Raw genomic sequence first — 16,189 nt, forward strand, 5'->3', positions numbered from 1 at the left:
GCATCAGAATTGGTAATTTAGAACAGAATCGATAATTGTATTGAGATCAGGAAAAATATTGAAATCATCCCAGCATTAATTAAAACTAATTTATAATATACATCTCACCTGTATGTATGTCTACCTAAAACTTTTGACAGAGGCAACAGATTTTCACTAGACTGGTATCATTTTGAAACTCGACCCTTCGGACAACAAAAATCAAAAATTGGCCAAAAAACCTTCTTTCACCCTCAACTGGGCACTTTTCTACAGGAAGAGGTCACATTTTTGCCGATATTTTCGAAAGCCATCCCCTCTTTTCGATTGGCTAGCCTTAGTTTAAACCTACGTCACTTCCAGTTTGGCAATGGGCGCAACAGCAAACAAGTCATGTTTTTTCACATTCTTTTCCTCCCTTCCGTTACGAGTTCAAGACTGCCTGTCTACGACTTTTTTTTTTATTTTGCTCAACACACACCTCCAAGCACCCAGACAACGCAGGACACCCAAGCTAGTTTCATATACAAAATAAAAAAAAACTCAGCTTTTTAAGATACTCAGCATGTTAGTGTAAATTGACATAATCGAGCTTGTGACACGATGGAGCCCCACTGACAAGTCACCAACCCCAACATTATTTCTTCTCCCATCTTCTGTTCTCATGGCCATGTCATACTTTTTTACACATTGGCAATCATCGATGAGAGCGCACGGGATCATAAGTATAAAATAAAAACTCAGGAAAAGAAAAAAAAAAAAAAAGAACTCACACTTTACATGTATATTCGTTCAACTCTGGCTTTGTGTGTGACATCTTTAACTCTCTAAATGCTATGGTCTATATATACATTTTATCGAGGCTGTCTGCCAGTTGATCAATTCATCTCTCCATCAGCTCAGAATCACAATCAATCTTCAACTGCATCCCAACTCCAATCAACATCAAAATCCAACTCTTAACTGACCATCATCGGTTGATCGTTGTGTCATCAACTATCACTCATTAAACACTCCCAACCGGACACTGTCTTTAGTCCAATTTTGTCATCTGTTCATCGTTTCTATCATCATTAACTCATAGCTACTACCCAAGGTGCCTGCAAAACAAATCTAAATATATCTACAGATCCAGTGTTCGATCCTTCTGTTAGTCATCGCCACACCCTGACCAACAATCCCATGTCAATTTTCTTTTTCTATCTTCTCTATTGTCTACTAAGAAACCCTATTCTCTATTTCTTTTGTTAATTATCCTTTTTTCTTTTATCTCCTACTTCCTAGCACTTGAGGTCAACAACAGTATCACTAGCTAATTTTCAAAATACCTCATTAATTTGCTATTTTTATTTCATGCAACAATCAGCCCTAGATTTAAATAATCAAAAGATACATTACATAGAAAGTCAAGCAAAAAAAAAAAAAAAATTAAATGTATGAAAAGAAATGGTATCTGACCTATTTTCTCACACAATACAACAAATTACGTTAATTTCCATAACTAACTGTAAAGAAGTCTATTTGCTATATCGGAATGGCATGGGCGAAACACTCACGTATCAAGTGAATTAGTACTATGATGAATATGCATTCTGCTCTTTTCTCAGTACAGCAGAACTGGAATGCACATTTCAAAACAGATGATTGAATATATATATATATATATATATATATATATATATATTTTCTAAGAATGCCTGTGGAAAGAAGCCCTATAGTTTGTTTTTTTTTTGTTTGAATCAGAAAACGAAATTCTGTAAATTTTTTTATTAGCCACTCAAATGCTAATCAGAATAATTAAAATGAAATTATCAAACGCAAAGTATAATACTAAAAAGTGAACCTAAATAGATTCATACCATATTTCTGTTACAGCGTTCTGAGTCAAAGAAGAACTTATTGGAGGAGGGGAGCTAGTGACTCCCACTTGTAAACATGCACAACACTACAGTTTTTAGTAGGGCGCATAGATGCATGCTACAGATGACAGGCAGGCAATGGAAAAATACCTAGATCAAAGTTAGACCACCCAAGAAGTTCACTCGGCCCTTTGAAAAAATGATTACTTCTTTAAAAATCGGAATTCATGCTAGAGGATCAATCCGATCAAAATTAATATCCACTCCAGATCCAACGCCTCTCTCCCCTCTGGTCAGTAAGTTTCATGTCCAGTGATAAAACAATCCATTTTCAAGTTGAGTAGCTGTGTGGTATATCCCCAGATGACAGTGATATCTATATATACATGTGTTTGGATTCCGGCAGGGGTGGTGGTGTGATGCGTCTAGTGTGTTAGCTATGTTAAGTTCATGCTTGCATGCCTTCTCACTTTCAGCTAACACTGCTGGCTAACCTCGCGGTGAAAAGGGAGCAGCTACGTGTAAGTCTTCCCTGTCAGTACATAGCCTCTCCATTATCAAGACTCCTACAGTGCCTCCACATTGGCCACACATGGTAACTGGGTGCCTTGCGGCCCTAGGCTAAACCTGTAGGAGATCTCGAAGTAGTTGGGAGCCCCAGAGGTAGTGTGTTATGGTTAACCGATGTGTAGACACTCTGGCCCACTACCATCCCTACCCCACTGTCTTGTGGGTGCCCTTGGTTGGGCGAAGACTAGGGAAGACAACCCCAAAATCAAACACCACTGCCTTGTGGGTCTTATCACAGCAAAAGGCTAAGAGATGGGAATGGACTTCAAATCCTACTGCTGCCTTGCAGTTTTCCTTAAAAAAAGGCTATGGAACCTCATCCAGAAATAAAAGGCATAGCAGCGAACACGATAGGGCGACTGTCTACCTCACTGAGATTACTTTCAGCCAGAAGCTACAGCCTCCTCTGTTGCCAGTCGTCGTGAGTTTGCTCCACTGAATATGAGCATTGGAGGTTCAAAGGGTGTCTATCTGATGCGCAACAGATACTACACCTAAACTGCGCAAGTGAGTTAGGAGTGAAGGTGGAAAGTTCTGTGGTGATGGAGTGAGGATAACGGTAGCAGGTGTGAGAGCTGGGAGCCACTAATCCAACCTCTGCGCATAGGCGGCCATGTGTGATAGTTGCAGGTGTACTGAGTGGATGATAATACCTTGAGGCAGCTGCATGGATGACCAGCAGCTCTGTTCAGGGATAGCACTGCTTGCCCTGGAAGGGGGATGCCTCTATAAAAGGCGAGGTAAACAAAGCTCATCCAAATACCATGACTGTCAAACTGCGTGCAGTGGATCTCCAATCCAGCGGTAACAACAGAAGAAATAACACTCAAGACTTCAACATCACTACATGGAACATCAGAACCATGCTCAATACAGTCTCAGGTGACAGACCACATAGAAGAATGAGAGTCAGACCTGGAGCTTGAGAATACAAATATCGACATAGCTACATTGCAGGAGACAAGACACAGCGGGGACAGTCAACTGAGAGAAGCAGGAAGAACCTACTTCTGGAAGGGCTGTCCTGAGGATCAACCCAAAAGAGCTGGAGTCACTTTTGCGATCAAAAATGACCTAGCCAACAGACCCATAGAGAGCCCAAGTGGAGTCTCCGAAAGGATAATAATACTGTGAATCACCACGTCCCATAACATCATCATCATAAACGTCTACGCACCAGCAATGACCTACCCAGACGAGGAAAAGAAAGATTTTTACTCTCAGCTGAAAGACACCATAGCCAACGTCCCTGCAACGGATAAGCTAGTTCTCCTCGGTGACTTTAATGCCAGAGTGGGCCATGACTACAATAAATGGAGCCCTGTTCTTGGAAAGTTTGGAAAGGGAAATCCCAATTTAAATGGAGAGCTGCTGTTCTGTTTGTGCATGGAGTTTGAGCTGGCAATTACGAACACTTACTTCCAACATTGGATAACCATTACTTCTCCTGGGAACATCCCAGATAAAAAGAGACCCCATCTCCTGAAGCAGGTTATCACAAGAAGGAAGGACCTCAAAAATGCCAAGAGTACAAGAACTATGCGAGGACCAAATTGCCAAACAGATCATTACCTAATCGACTACCTTCAAGTTCATCATAAAACCTGCATACAGCAGGGTGACAGCAAAGCGCAAGGCTAGACATGTCAACGCTCGAAATAGAAGATGGCAAGATAGACTACAATTTGTAATCAATTCAGCATTGGAAGAAATCACTGATGATTCTGATTCACTAGAACAAATTTGGAACTCCCTAAGTAGGCCCGTATTCTCCACTACGGCAGAGGTATTTGGCTACACAAAAAAGCGGAATGCAGACTAGTTCAACGAGAATAACCAAGAAATTAGAGATGCAATAGATGAAAGAAACCGAGTGTTAAAATCAAAACTAAGTAACCCGACTAGAGCAAACCAGAAGAAACTGAAAAAAGTGAGGGCAGAAGTCCAGAAAAAGCTAAGAGAAATGGAAACCACCTGGTGGCTGAAAAGATATGCAGAAGCAAGCAGAGGAAAACAATTCTGCAGGTTTCTTCAGGTCACTGAATGAAGTGTATGGCCCCAGAGCCCAGATTACTAATACCCTCTTATCAGAAGATGGAAATGCTACACTGACCCAATCAAAACAGTTAATTCAAAGATGGCAAAACTGGTGGGAGCCAAGCCGCTACTCCACTACTTTAAACTTGATGTACTGAGCATACGAATTTCAAACTAGAGTTATGATTTTGTTTAGAAAATTTTTGTTACAGTAGTGCTACAGACCACATGATTAACACAACAGCCAGTGTCAAAATCAAGCTCAGAATTTGAGTCAAGACAATGAGTAGATGATCACAGCCTTTAGTGTTCACACCACACTGAAATTAATAAAGTGAAAATGGCTGATCGGACAATTCATCAACATTACTGAAAGTGCACAAAACAAAAACAATTTCTGAAAACGTGCATAAATAATCATACTAAAATGAATTTCTGTATGCAGCTTTTGTTTAGGGAACTGTACTGGTTAATGAAATAGGGGAACACCTATCATAACCAACCATGACAATGGCTGGTAAACTGACTGTAAGCAGTAAGAAATAAAAACAAATATATCTCCTTGACCCAAACAAAAAGAGATTTGTTTGAAAACAAGAACAAATGTCTGAATAGTGAAAGAAAAATATACTTATTTTCAAACATACTTGCAATGAACATTGGGAAAAAGTTTTAACAAATATTCAAAAGAACTTATAACAATAAAAACAGAAAATACTGGTTTTCATTTTTTATTATTGAGGTTACTTATTTATTGTTGAATTTCTAAGAAGGAAAATAAAACCTGAGAATGAAACTACAGAGACCAGCAATGTATGACTAATAATTTGAAAATGTTCAACATGATTTTCATAAAAATATATAATAGCACTTGAAATCATAAAAGATGTTTAAAAAAATTTGTAAGTCAATTCTCAAGTGAAAAATCCTTACAAATGCATTGTGTCATCTTGTGGTAAATAAAAATAATTCCTTATGAAAACAATAATTATTGGATCAAACCAGCTTAAACATTAGACAAAATCCTATTACCCCTTTAAAAAAGTACAAAAAGATATAAGCACAAATTTGTCCATTTAAGATTACTTTCAACAGCTAACACATTGAATCTTCTTGATATGATTCATAGCATATTGGTGATCAAGGTAATTTTTTTCTTTTTAATAGTAAGTCAATAATAACAAAAACGTTCACATTTGGACCATGTAAAAACAGATGGAAACAATAATAGTAAAACAATTTTTCATTCACTAAAATGTTCACCTTGGATTGTTTTTATGGTGAAAGACTTCCTGAGGACCTTTATTAAGCTGATCATATTGAAAAGCGTCCCTTTTTCTTTAAATTGGATTATCTTTATATGTACAAGACAAGCAAAATGTAACACTCCAAATAAGAAAATATCAACATTTAAAAAAAAATCGTTTGTCACTGAAAGTAGTTTAGAAAAGCAAACTGCTTAATGACACCAAAGAATTATACATTTAAAAATAGAAGAGATCAAATTTTGTTTACATCAAAATTTTATCAAGATAACCCAAAAATAAATGAGATATCACATTTTGAAATTGAAAGGAATTCAACTAAATTTACTAATTCTCATACTCTAAATTGATTTGTGATACCTAGTTTGATTGACAATATTCATGAAAACAAAAAAAAAAAATCTCAAATTTATAACATGTAAAAACATTTAATTCATTAAAATTTTAACTGACTTATTTTTGTGAAACTTGATAACTTTAAAATCATATATTAAAACCAGACATATTGAGTGGTCCTTTAAGATGGGACTATCGTTATACGCATAGAAATGAACAGTATTGTGTACATTAAATTTGAAAAATCGCCTGTTACCAAACTATTACCAAACTGTAACCCAACTATTAGCAACTTCAAAATTTTTTTTTAAAAAGCACACGCCCCTCAAAAACATTAATGACACAATAGAAAAAATGTGTACATTATAATAAAGCATCTAACATACATCTAAAAGTTATAAAAATAAAGATAAATTTTGAAATTGAAGAGAATTTAACTATATTTACCTATTCTCGAACTCTAAAATAGGCTCATTTTAATAGCTAATTAGATCAAATTGTATTAAAAACAACAAAAGTTCTTATGATGCATTCATTTAATCTGTGTGCTTAGTGACAAAAATGCCTTTAAGCATGATGACAGACCAAACTTCTTCTAAAGTTGCTCGGATGCATACAAAAACTTAGGAAAAAAATGAAGAGCTAGAAATTCATCAGAACAGAGTTCAATTTGTCAATTGGATTAGTAGAATAACAGGAAATATACTTGTGACATTTGACTAAGATTAAATTTAAAAAGAAAAAAACATGTCAAAAACGAGTGCTATCTATTCTACGAAGGTCATGTTATTAACTTTATATTTTAGTTATTGATAGAAAAGACAAAGATTTAAAAGAAAAGGCAAAAGAGAATAGGAAAGAAAAGAAAAACAAAAAACACCTTATTTTATCAGTCATATTAAGAAATATTTTAAACATTTTTAACGCTATTTACTTTTGTAATATGTTTTGGGAGGGGAGGCATTTGAAATATTTAGAATTTGATTTATATTCTGCAAAAGTGTAGATAATTATCTATTATATAAATAAAAGTAGAATTTGAATTTAGATAATAACTACTTATTTCACACAACATTCCCAGCAAAACTCATTTCACTTCATAAATGCACCACATTTTTTATTCTAACATCAATTGTTTTGTTCAAGAGAAAAGCAAATTCTCTTCAGATCATAGACATAGCACATATTTTCAATTTTTTTTTTTTTCCTTTTCATCACATTGGATTATTATTTCCATAATTATTAGTATAATAGGTAAACTATCTACATCCGGATGGTTTAGTTTTTAAAACATTCATTTGGGCTGGTGCATCTGCTACTAGTCTCTCGCTCCTTGACAAGGTTCAAAAGAGAGTTGCAAACCTGATAGGCCCTGAACTGGCATCTAAGCTTCAGCCTCTATCTCATCGATGAAATGTTACATCCCTCTGCCTGTGCTACAAGTATTTTAGTGGTGAATGCTCTGACGAACTGCAAGACCTTGTGCTCCCACGACATGAGCACCCTCGACAAACTCGACAGGCTGCTAAATCCCACCCCCACACTGGAGAGATCCCTAGATGTAAAAGATCTTTCTGCTCCAATAGTTTCTTCCCCAGAACCGCTAGACTTTGGAATTCCATTACAGGTCCCTGCTTCCCCAACAGTACTGACGTGCAGAAGTTCAAGTGTAACGTGAACCGAGATCTTGCTGCCCAAATCCCTACATAGTACCCCAGTAGTTGTTGCCCCTGATAGTAGCCCCCTACACCAAAGTGGCAATTTGCCTTGTTTGGGGTAAAAATGTAAAAAAACACTGAATCTTGTTTATCGTCATACACAAATGAATGATATCATCAATTGAAACAGATGGGATGACCGTGCACAATTGATATCATCAATCAAATCAGAGATGGAGAAACAGATCCTGTATGTAGACAACCTCTGACCCAAAAAGGAGAGAATTTTATCTGAATGACCTTTGACCATTCAGGTCATGGGACGTCTAGTGAATTTTATCATCTTGTTTGTTTGTCACTGGGTGCACTTTATGATTATCATAAAGAAATATATACATACACTTTATAATGAATGACATCATAAAGAATGAATGGTAGTTGCCAAAGGCTGTGAATGTGTGTATATTGCCTTCCCAACGGAACTGCGAAGGATTTTTGTAGGCCAGAATGTGTTTCGTCTTGGACACTAACTTTTTAATTCCCATCTCTGACCTTGTGTCACATCTTCCCATGGTGTTGGAGGGAAGTAAATACGAACAGTGATAACAAATATGTCAGCTACTGCTGCTTTATTAAAGTTAAGAAATTATATATTTAATATTATATATACAATTTTTTTTATTCTTATTCACCCCAAACAAGGTACATTGCTATATGGGCATAAGGAGTTACTATTTGGGACCATGTCTACAGGGACATTATTTAGGGAGTTGAGCAACGAGATGTCTATATGCATTATATTTAAATTCCTGCACATTAGTACAGTCATACAAGCAGGAGACAGGGAGAGAATTCCAAAGTCTAGCAGTTTGTGAGAAGAAACTATTAGAGTAGAAGACTTTTTGGCATCTGGAGACCTCTTGATTGAAGGGATAGGATTTTGTTGTTTGCCGGATTAGTCAGGGGCATGTACATTGAGGGAGCAGAAGAGGTTGTCAGAGTATATTCCATTAAAATATTTGTGAAACAGACAGAGATACAATATTCCAGCGATGAGACGCATTGTAGCTTGGTTGATAGTGTGCGACCTATTATGCTGGAAAGTATTTTTGGACCCCGTCTAAGAGGAAGAGACTGGTGGTAGATGCACCAGCCCAAATGTGGCAACAATACTCAATACAATCATCCTAGTCACATTTATAACATTAAGCTCTGTAAAATAACATTTAGATATAATTGCATAGGTTTATAAAATGTAATCTTTCTATTCTCATTGTGAACATTTTTAGATCTACTTTGCATGTACGCACAATATCTTATGTTATGACGAGTTGTGGTTCAGTTTGGCACCTGTACAGCGATGCTTAAATTTACATAACTGTGTAGGAGAGAATTCTTCTGTACAGACTCAACTTCCAATTCATACTCAGATAGTTTGGTGCCAAAGATGATTTCATTCCTGGTAAGATTTTGTGATGACAAGACATCCTATCCTGTTCTTGTCCTTCACTAGAAGCAGCCAGATGTGATGGAACTCCAGGATATCCACATTCTGTTTTTAACAAAAGCTAGCCTGTTGGACAGCTCTTTATATTACAATTCTCCCTTTAAATAAAGTTGATTTATACTTTAATGGGAATGTTGGCGTGGCCCTTGGGAGATGGTGACTTTTTTCTTACTCAATATTCAATTCCAATGAGATGCATCCAGACACAGTTGACGTGACCAAATGATTGTCTTCATTCTGACATTCTTCCAAACGAACCAATCTTGCCACTAAATTTTTTTTTACATATACTAGAAATAGTCATTTCCATATTTTATGGGTATTTTGTCTGGTTTTGAGTTTGGAATAAAAAATTAACAATCTTATCTCTGCTGGTCAAATTTAAGATAGTGGCTTGAGAACCTTCCAATGCGGTCTCAAATATCTATTCTTTTGGGATGGGGGACTGATTGTCATTTTCAAAGTGAGTTTTTCCTGCTTTTTGACTTGCTGTTATCTGTATGCGTGCATGTTTTTTTACATGGGAGTCACCACTTATCAAGGCCTGAAGGTCATTCGAGGATAAGGTTAATGAGTGTACGGTGGTCAACAATATAACAGTATTAATAGTTAATGGGTAAAAACGGATTATTTAGGTGGGGGAGGCTCAACAAGAACTTGTTTATATTGGACTTGAAGATTACCATATTATAATCAGCTGTAAAGTAGGCTTGCAGAACAAAATTTCACAGGCGGTCAGTTCTAGGACAGAAGCATTGTTCATGGAAATGGAATTTGCATTTAGATTTAAGCACAAATAAAGAGTGAGTGAAACTTTTTTATGATTGTTGTAGCTAGACGAATGTTTTTGTGAAAGTTTGGCAATGGAGGATCATAGATTGAAGTTCAGACGAGCACTTAACATGAAAATAACGATAGCACAGAGACATGCAATGTCTCTTCTGTGGGAAAGCGGTTGTAGGGAAGAAAAAAGGGTATCAAGTTCTAGGTCTTGAACTTGAAGAAGGCAGGATAGAGTGCCCCGAGCAGCTCCTGGCCAGATATGACAACAGTACTCCATTTTAGAATGTATCTGGCTCTTATACAAGTAGAGGATTCCATCGGGAGTTAGATACCTTCTGGAGTGGTAAAATGACATATTTTCCGGTGACCTTGCCAACAGATTTTACATGTCTTCTATTTTAAGTCAAGAGTAAAGGTCAGACCCAGAAGTTTATTAAAACAGGAAGCGTCTTTTAGACGAGAGCCATTCATTTCAATTGGAGCCAAGCGGGGATGAAAGTGTTTATGGTGAAAAGATAAGAGCTGGATTTTGGATGCAGCCACGTTTTACCCCATTACACCACATGCTCAAGGTCAGAGAAAAGAGACTGAGAGATCTTGGTCATTGTTGGCGTTTGAAGTATTGCCACAGATGGTAGTGTCATCTGCATACATATCAATGAACTTAGAATGTGATTTGGAAGATCATTGATAAAGATAAGAGAGTTGGGCCCAGGATGAATCCCTGAGGCACACCAACCGTGATACTTTGAGCTTCAGACTTTTGCCCATCGAAGATTACTTTTAAAAACCTATCAAAGCAAAAAGATGCAATGGTTGAGCAGACATTTCCAGATATTCCATAGCTGGAAATCTTATGAAGTAGATCTTTATGCCAAACCTGATCAAATGCTTTTGCTATGTCAAGAGTTATTGCTTAAAGAGGAAACCCTGTTGATAGATTCACTGATTCTATGTGAAATTACAATCAGTACATCAGCTGTAGATCTTGCCGGATGGAAATCAGATTGTTTTTTTTTTGTTGTTGTTTTTTTTTTACTCACATTCACCCCCTAATTGCCACTTGCACATAAGGAAAGATTAAGAACATGTTGGTTTACATTACATTTAAACTTCTACATTTCAGTACAGTCAGGGAAGCAGGTAGCAAGAAGGAACTACCAAAGTTTAGCTGTTTGAGGGAAGAAACTATTTGAGTAAAAAGCTTTCTGGCATTTAAGGACCTCAGTGAAGGGGTGTGATTTTGTTGCTAAGCGGGTTTGTCGGGGATATGTATGTCGAGGGGACACAAGTGCAACGAGTTCAGAGCACATTCCACTAAAATACTTGTAAAACAGGCATAGAAATCCAACATTGTAGCGATAGGACAGGGGTTGGAGCTTAGTTGACCAAGTGGGACCTATTAGATTGAAAACTTTTTTGGACCCTATCCAAGAGGGAGACTAGTGGTAGATACACCAATCCAAATTTGGCAACAATACTCCATGCATGGGTGAATGGTGGCTTTGTAGAGGTATAGTATACTCTCAGGTGCGAGTAGTCTTCTAGCACAATAAAAGGAACCCACCTTCTTTGCAACAGCCTTCGCAATGTCCTCAATGTATTTGTTCAAGTTCATATAGTCTGTGAATGTTAAGCCAAGGAGTTTGAAAAAAGAATTCTCAGGTAATCTTATTTGTCATGAATATTGGTGGTTGGAGAGGCTGTTTGTGTGCGTGTCATATATATAACATACACCATTCAAGTAATTATCAAGATATATATGAAACTGGATAACGTCATAATAGTAGCTTTATGACTTCATCCATTGAGTATGCATGGTAACAAAATACAAACAAATAAGCAAGAAAAATAGCATCCACAGAGTTTTAATAGCGTACTAGACTACCAGAGTTATAGGTCATCTTGTTAAAATGGCTGTTTTGATGGGTTTATTTTATCAAATGTTCATTTCATGATCTTCCTGATAGTAGAAACAAAGTGTAGTAGCTGCTTTGTCCTAAATCAAGAGAAATCCTCCTCAACTGGGGATTTTTTTTCATTTTTGTCCTAGTGCATTTGAGGGAGAGGGGGTTGAACTAGATAACCCCTACAATAAAAACTAACCTTCTGTTCAATTTTGCTCTTGCAGCAATTCACATGAATAGGGACATAAAAATGATATACATTTTGTACTTTATGTGACTATTTCTTTTATATTTTATTAAATTCTTAATAAATGCTATTTACTTACAAGTGACAATTTAATTGAAAGTTCCACAATTAAACTTTAATCAGTCATGAAATATTAACCGGTCTAATACGTCAATTGACAGAACTTTGAGCACCCAAAATGGCAACTGTTTACAAAGACAACACCTAAAAGTTTAAAAAGTATATGGAGTATTCATTTTAAAGGACAGGATCTCTGTCAAATTTCATCTGATGTTGCTGAATGTGAAACTCAAATTAAAATAGGCTTTCTTGGCCTTTGTGCTAGGAACAAACTAAAATCTGTTCAGTCCAAAGATCGTACAATAACATTGTAGGGTTTGTGCTGCACCAGACGTCCATAAAATAGAAAAATGTCACAAACTCTGACAAGTGTTTTGGAGATAGACCCCCCTCCTACATAAGCACGGTGGTAAGATACAACAGATGAAAAATATGACTATGATTTTTACAATTTTTTAAAATATTAACAATTAAGTTAAAATATTACAGATCACTAATACGCAAAAAGAATTTAAAAAAAATACTTGAATCTTTTCTTTTAACAACTGATGGTGGAAATAAAGCAAATTATTGAATCTGATTTCTTTTTAAGGGCATTATTGCAAAAATTTTTCCATTTTATCGATGTTCCAGGTCAGAATAAGTATTTTTGAAAGAAAATAAACCAAAGTACATTTTTTTAGTATTATAAACTTGGTGCAACAAGAAAAGTTGGCTAGCCAGAATCAATTTGTCAGATGCATTGCTATATGGGTCTAACTTTGAGAACGCAACCGACATAATCTATGATTATTTAATGCTGAAACAAGTGCAAGAGAACTTTGACGTTTATCATACTATCAAGTCACAGAAAGTCCAGGTTATATGAATGCGAAAATTCAGAGTACAATAACTTATGACCTGCTGACCTTTTCATGAACTGCAACTCTACATGGACAGAGATTAAAATAGATAATATCATCCATGACTGACTGCCAATGATTGCAAATGGCATCAGAGCCATTTAAATTATTCACATTTATAAAAACGTTGATAAATAAATAAAAAAAAAAAAACAAAAAAAACATGAGAGTTCATCTTTTTAAATATCATAATTTTATTGTATTTGCTAAAACGTTGAAAGTTGATACAGTTGTGGCTGCTCATGTCAAGGTCAGGAGGTATAAGGTCAGACTTATAGAATGCCAAAAATTCTGCCCTCAACTCATTCTTTAAGACTTTTCTAATATTCAGACCGTGTTGATTATTCAGATATTAAAAATCAAATTCAATACTCCTAGGATTCTTAGGAGTCTGATGCTTTCCAAAACCCGATTTCAAATCCCTGATTATAATAACATTACACTAAGTAAAAAATGGGTTTCAGTTTTATAATATCAGTTGAGATTTTTCCAAGCATTAACCAAATCTCTCATAATCATCAATGGTTGGTCGAGAACAATATTTGCCCTACACAATCAGGTTGTAAAAATATAAAAATTGTAAGCAACTTCATTTAAAATACAAATCTGTTAACATGGTCACAAATCTAAAGAAGTCATCAGGAGCAACAATAGCCATACTGCCTGGAAAATTGGATGTTTGTACAAGGATACAAAATTGGTTGTTAAAGATTTGATGCCACATCTGATTGAAGTGGCATGTCACAGTATTATAACACCATTTCACTGCTGAAAAAAAATAAACAGTGACACTGCTTTTAATTTCAAAAGTTTGCAGTTACCAGTAGCTTCTAATACCATTCATCTATAGTGGCTTTAGTTCCAAATGAGTTCACCATCACCACATATGGTCCATCCATATTAATTGGCAGCCGAGTCTTCAGCATACTTCAGCCCTTCCTGGATTCAATGATGAATACCAAAAACGTAGGGGACCAGTCATCTTTCACCATTTTAATCAATGCCTTCAATTAGTCACCTTTGTGTTTCCTCCAGCTAGTGGGTGCAATTCAAGCCACTAGCTTGCAGATGAATTTCTCCTCAGTCTGTCAAAAAATGTGTCTCAACCAGTGAAACATTTCAGAAGTTACCAATCAACATATGTTTTACAATGCCTATCAAGAAATCTTGGGGACTAACATTGAAGGTGGCTGGATTACTATTACAAAAAGCATATTTTCTCACAGCCAATTATGGTGTCTCACAAGTAAAATCACGAAATGATCCTTGGCAATGTTCCATACGGAAAGACTAAGAATAGTGTTTATCCAGAAGCTCTGGTTGGAGAGGAAAAAAAGTTTTATTTTAAAATGTATTACACCGATAATCTATATCTATAAAAGTGATAATGTGTGTGTGTGATTGTGTGTGTGTGTGTGAGAGGACAACTCTCAACCTATATACTCAACAAATTTAGGATCTACAGACTTGTAATTTGGTATATAGGGTATTCAGACATGTGGAAAACTTCTTTGATGAATATGTACATCATAAAGATTTTTCTATATTTTTGTTTCTTTTTACCACATTTTAGCCATTATTTCAAATAAAAATGCACCAATTCTTCATATATTAATAAGATATTTAACTAATTAGGATCTATTCAGAAAAAAAAAAAAACAGGTTAACATAACTGATAACTTTTGCAAAATTAATTGCAACAAATGTAAAATGTTTATATCCATTAGAAGCGTTGAGTGAAATTTGAAAATTAAAATAAGATACGTATTGAACACATTTGCTTACATACATAGTAAGCCCTAGAGAAACAGTTTCTTGGACTTATAACGAGCATGATTATATATATGTGTGATAATCTTTGTCTTTTTGTACCCCACCTCTCTGGAAACCGCTTCAGACAAGCTAGAGAAAAATGATTATTGTAAAAACGGGATCATAAAATGATAAATATTTATTAATTTTAAACTAACATTAAAACTAAAATCTATAAATCATAAATTTCAGTAAAATGGTACTGAAAAAAAAAAAAAAAAATAACCTGATAAAAATAGCACACGTAAAACTGGCATGAATAGATAAATAAGAAAAAAATAGCACAAGTGAAAAACGTAGGAGAAAATCTCAAAATCAGTTAATCAAAATCTTGGAAACAATACATAAAGGGAAAGTATTAAGTTTGTCAAATTAAGAAAATTATATTTACATTTAAAAGCAGATGAGTACTCTTCACCCCCTCCCCCATTTCAATTTTACACTTTTTAGGCTGTATCAGAATCAGGAATGTAGAAGAGAATTGGTAATTGTATCAAAATCAGGAAAATTTTGGAGTCGTCCCATCACTACTGATGACCATTTTATTTATATATATATATATATATATATATATATATATTTTATCAAAAGATGACCTTCAAGAAGATTAAATCTGGACAGCATACAGAAAGGTGTGAAACTATATTCATTTGGTAGCAATGAAAGAATGGATGAGAGTTGTTGGTCTCATAGATATAGAAGAGATGAGGTAGCAGAGTTAGTCGGCAGAGGAAAGCCAATGAAAACATGGGAGAAAGTATAAAGATGGATTTGAAAGAGGAATAAATTAAAAACCTGGACAGAGATAGCCAATTTCTAAAAGCAGTCCAACACATGTCAACATGTAAAATGGACTGTTAAACGGAATATGAAGAAGTCAAATGATAAAAATTGAGAGATAAGATTAGTGTTGAAATTGAAGCTGACAAGGTTACGATAAATACCAAAGCCGAAAAGGATTAAATTACAATTATATGACAAGTCAAAGCAAATAAATATATATAGAGAACAAATAAAGTATTACCAATGTTATAGCAATTCAAGCAACAGTTGTATAAATTCAAGTAAGTAGTAAACAAAATGGTAATAAATCGCATAATCACGTTAACACACTGGTTCTCATTAGACCACCAAAGTTAAACATTAAATCTGATCAGTACCAGATGGGTGACTGTTTGGGAATACTAGGTGATGTATGTAGGAGGACATTGACACTTCCCTGTAAGAACTCCAAAAACATAACATTGTCATCCCCCCTAACCAGGAT

At 35.5% G+C, this 16,189-nt stretch overlaps 1 protein-coding gene across 4 annotated transcripts in view; it reads right to left on the reverse strand.

The window, feature by feature from the left end:
- LOC145279814 (mitochondrial fission factor-like) overlaps positions 1-16,189 on the reverse strand; it is an 86,532-nt gene that overhangs the window by 55,532 nt on the left and 14,811 nt on the right. The window contains exon 1 of one of the 4 annotated variants that reach the window (XM_080131181.1): positions 11,562-11,731. The exons of 2 other annotated variants lie outside the window; for them this stretch is intronic. In XM_080131181.1, the coding sequence (XP_079987307.1) occupies positions 11,562-11,612 (51 nt within the window). In that variant the 5' untranslated portion in view covers positions 11,613-11,731. Of the gene's footprint in view, positions 1-11,561; positions 11,732-16,189 lie in introns of those variants that run through there. One more of the 4 variants, XM_080131183.1, reaches the window with a different exon arrangement.

This window comes from Euprymna scolopes, chromosome 7, assembly GCF_053919585.1.
Source record: "Euprymna scolopes isolate OS-2025 chromosome 7, ASM5391958v1, whole genome shotgun sequence".
In the NCBI taxonomy this organism is placed as follows: domain Eukaryota; kingdom Metazoa; phylum Mollusca; class Cephalopoda; order Sepiida; family Sepiolidae; genus Euprymna; species Euprymna scolopes.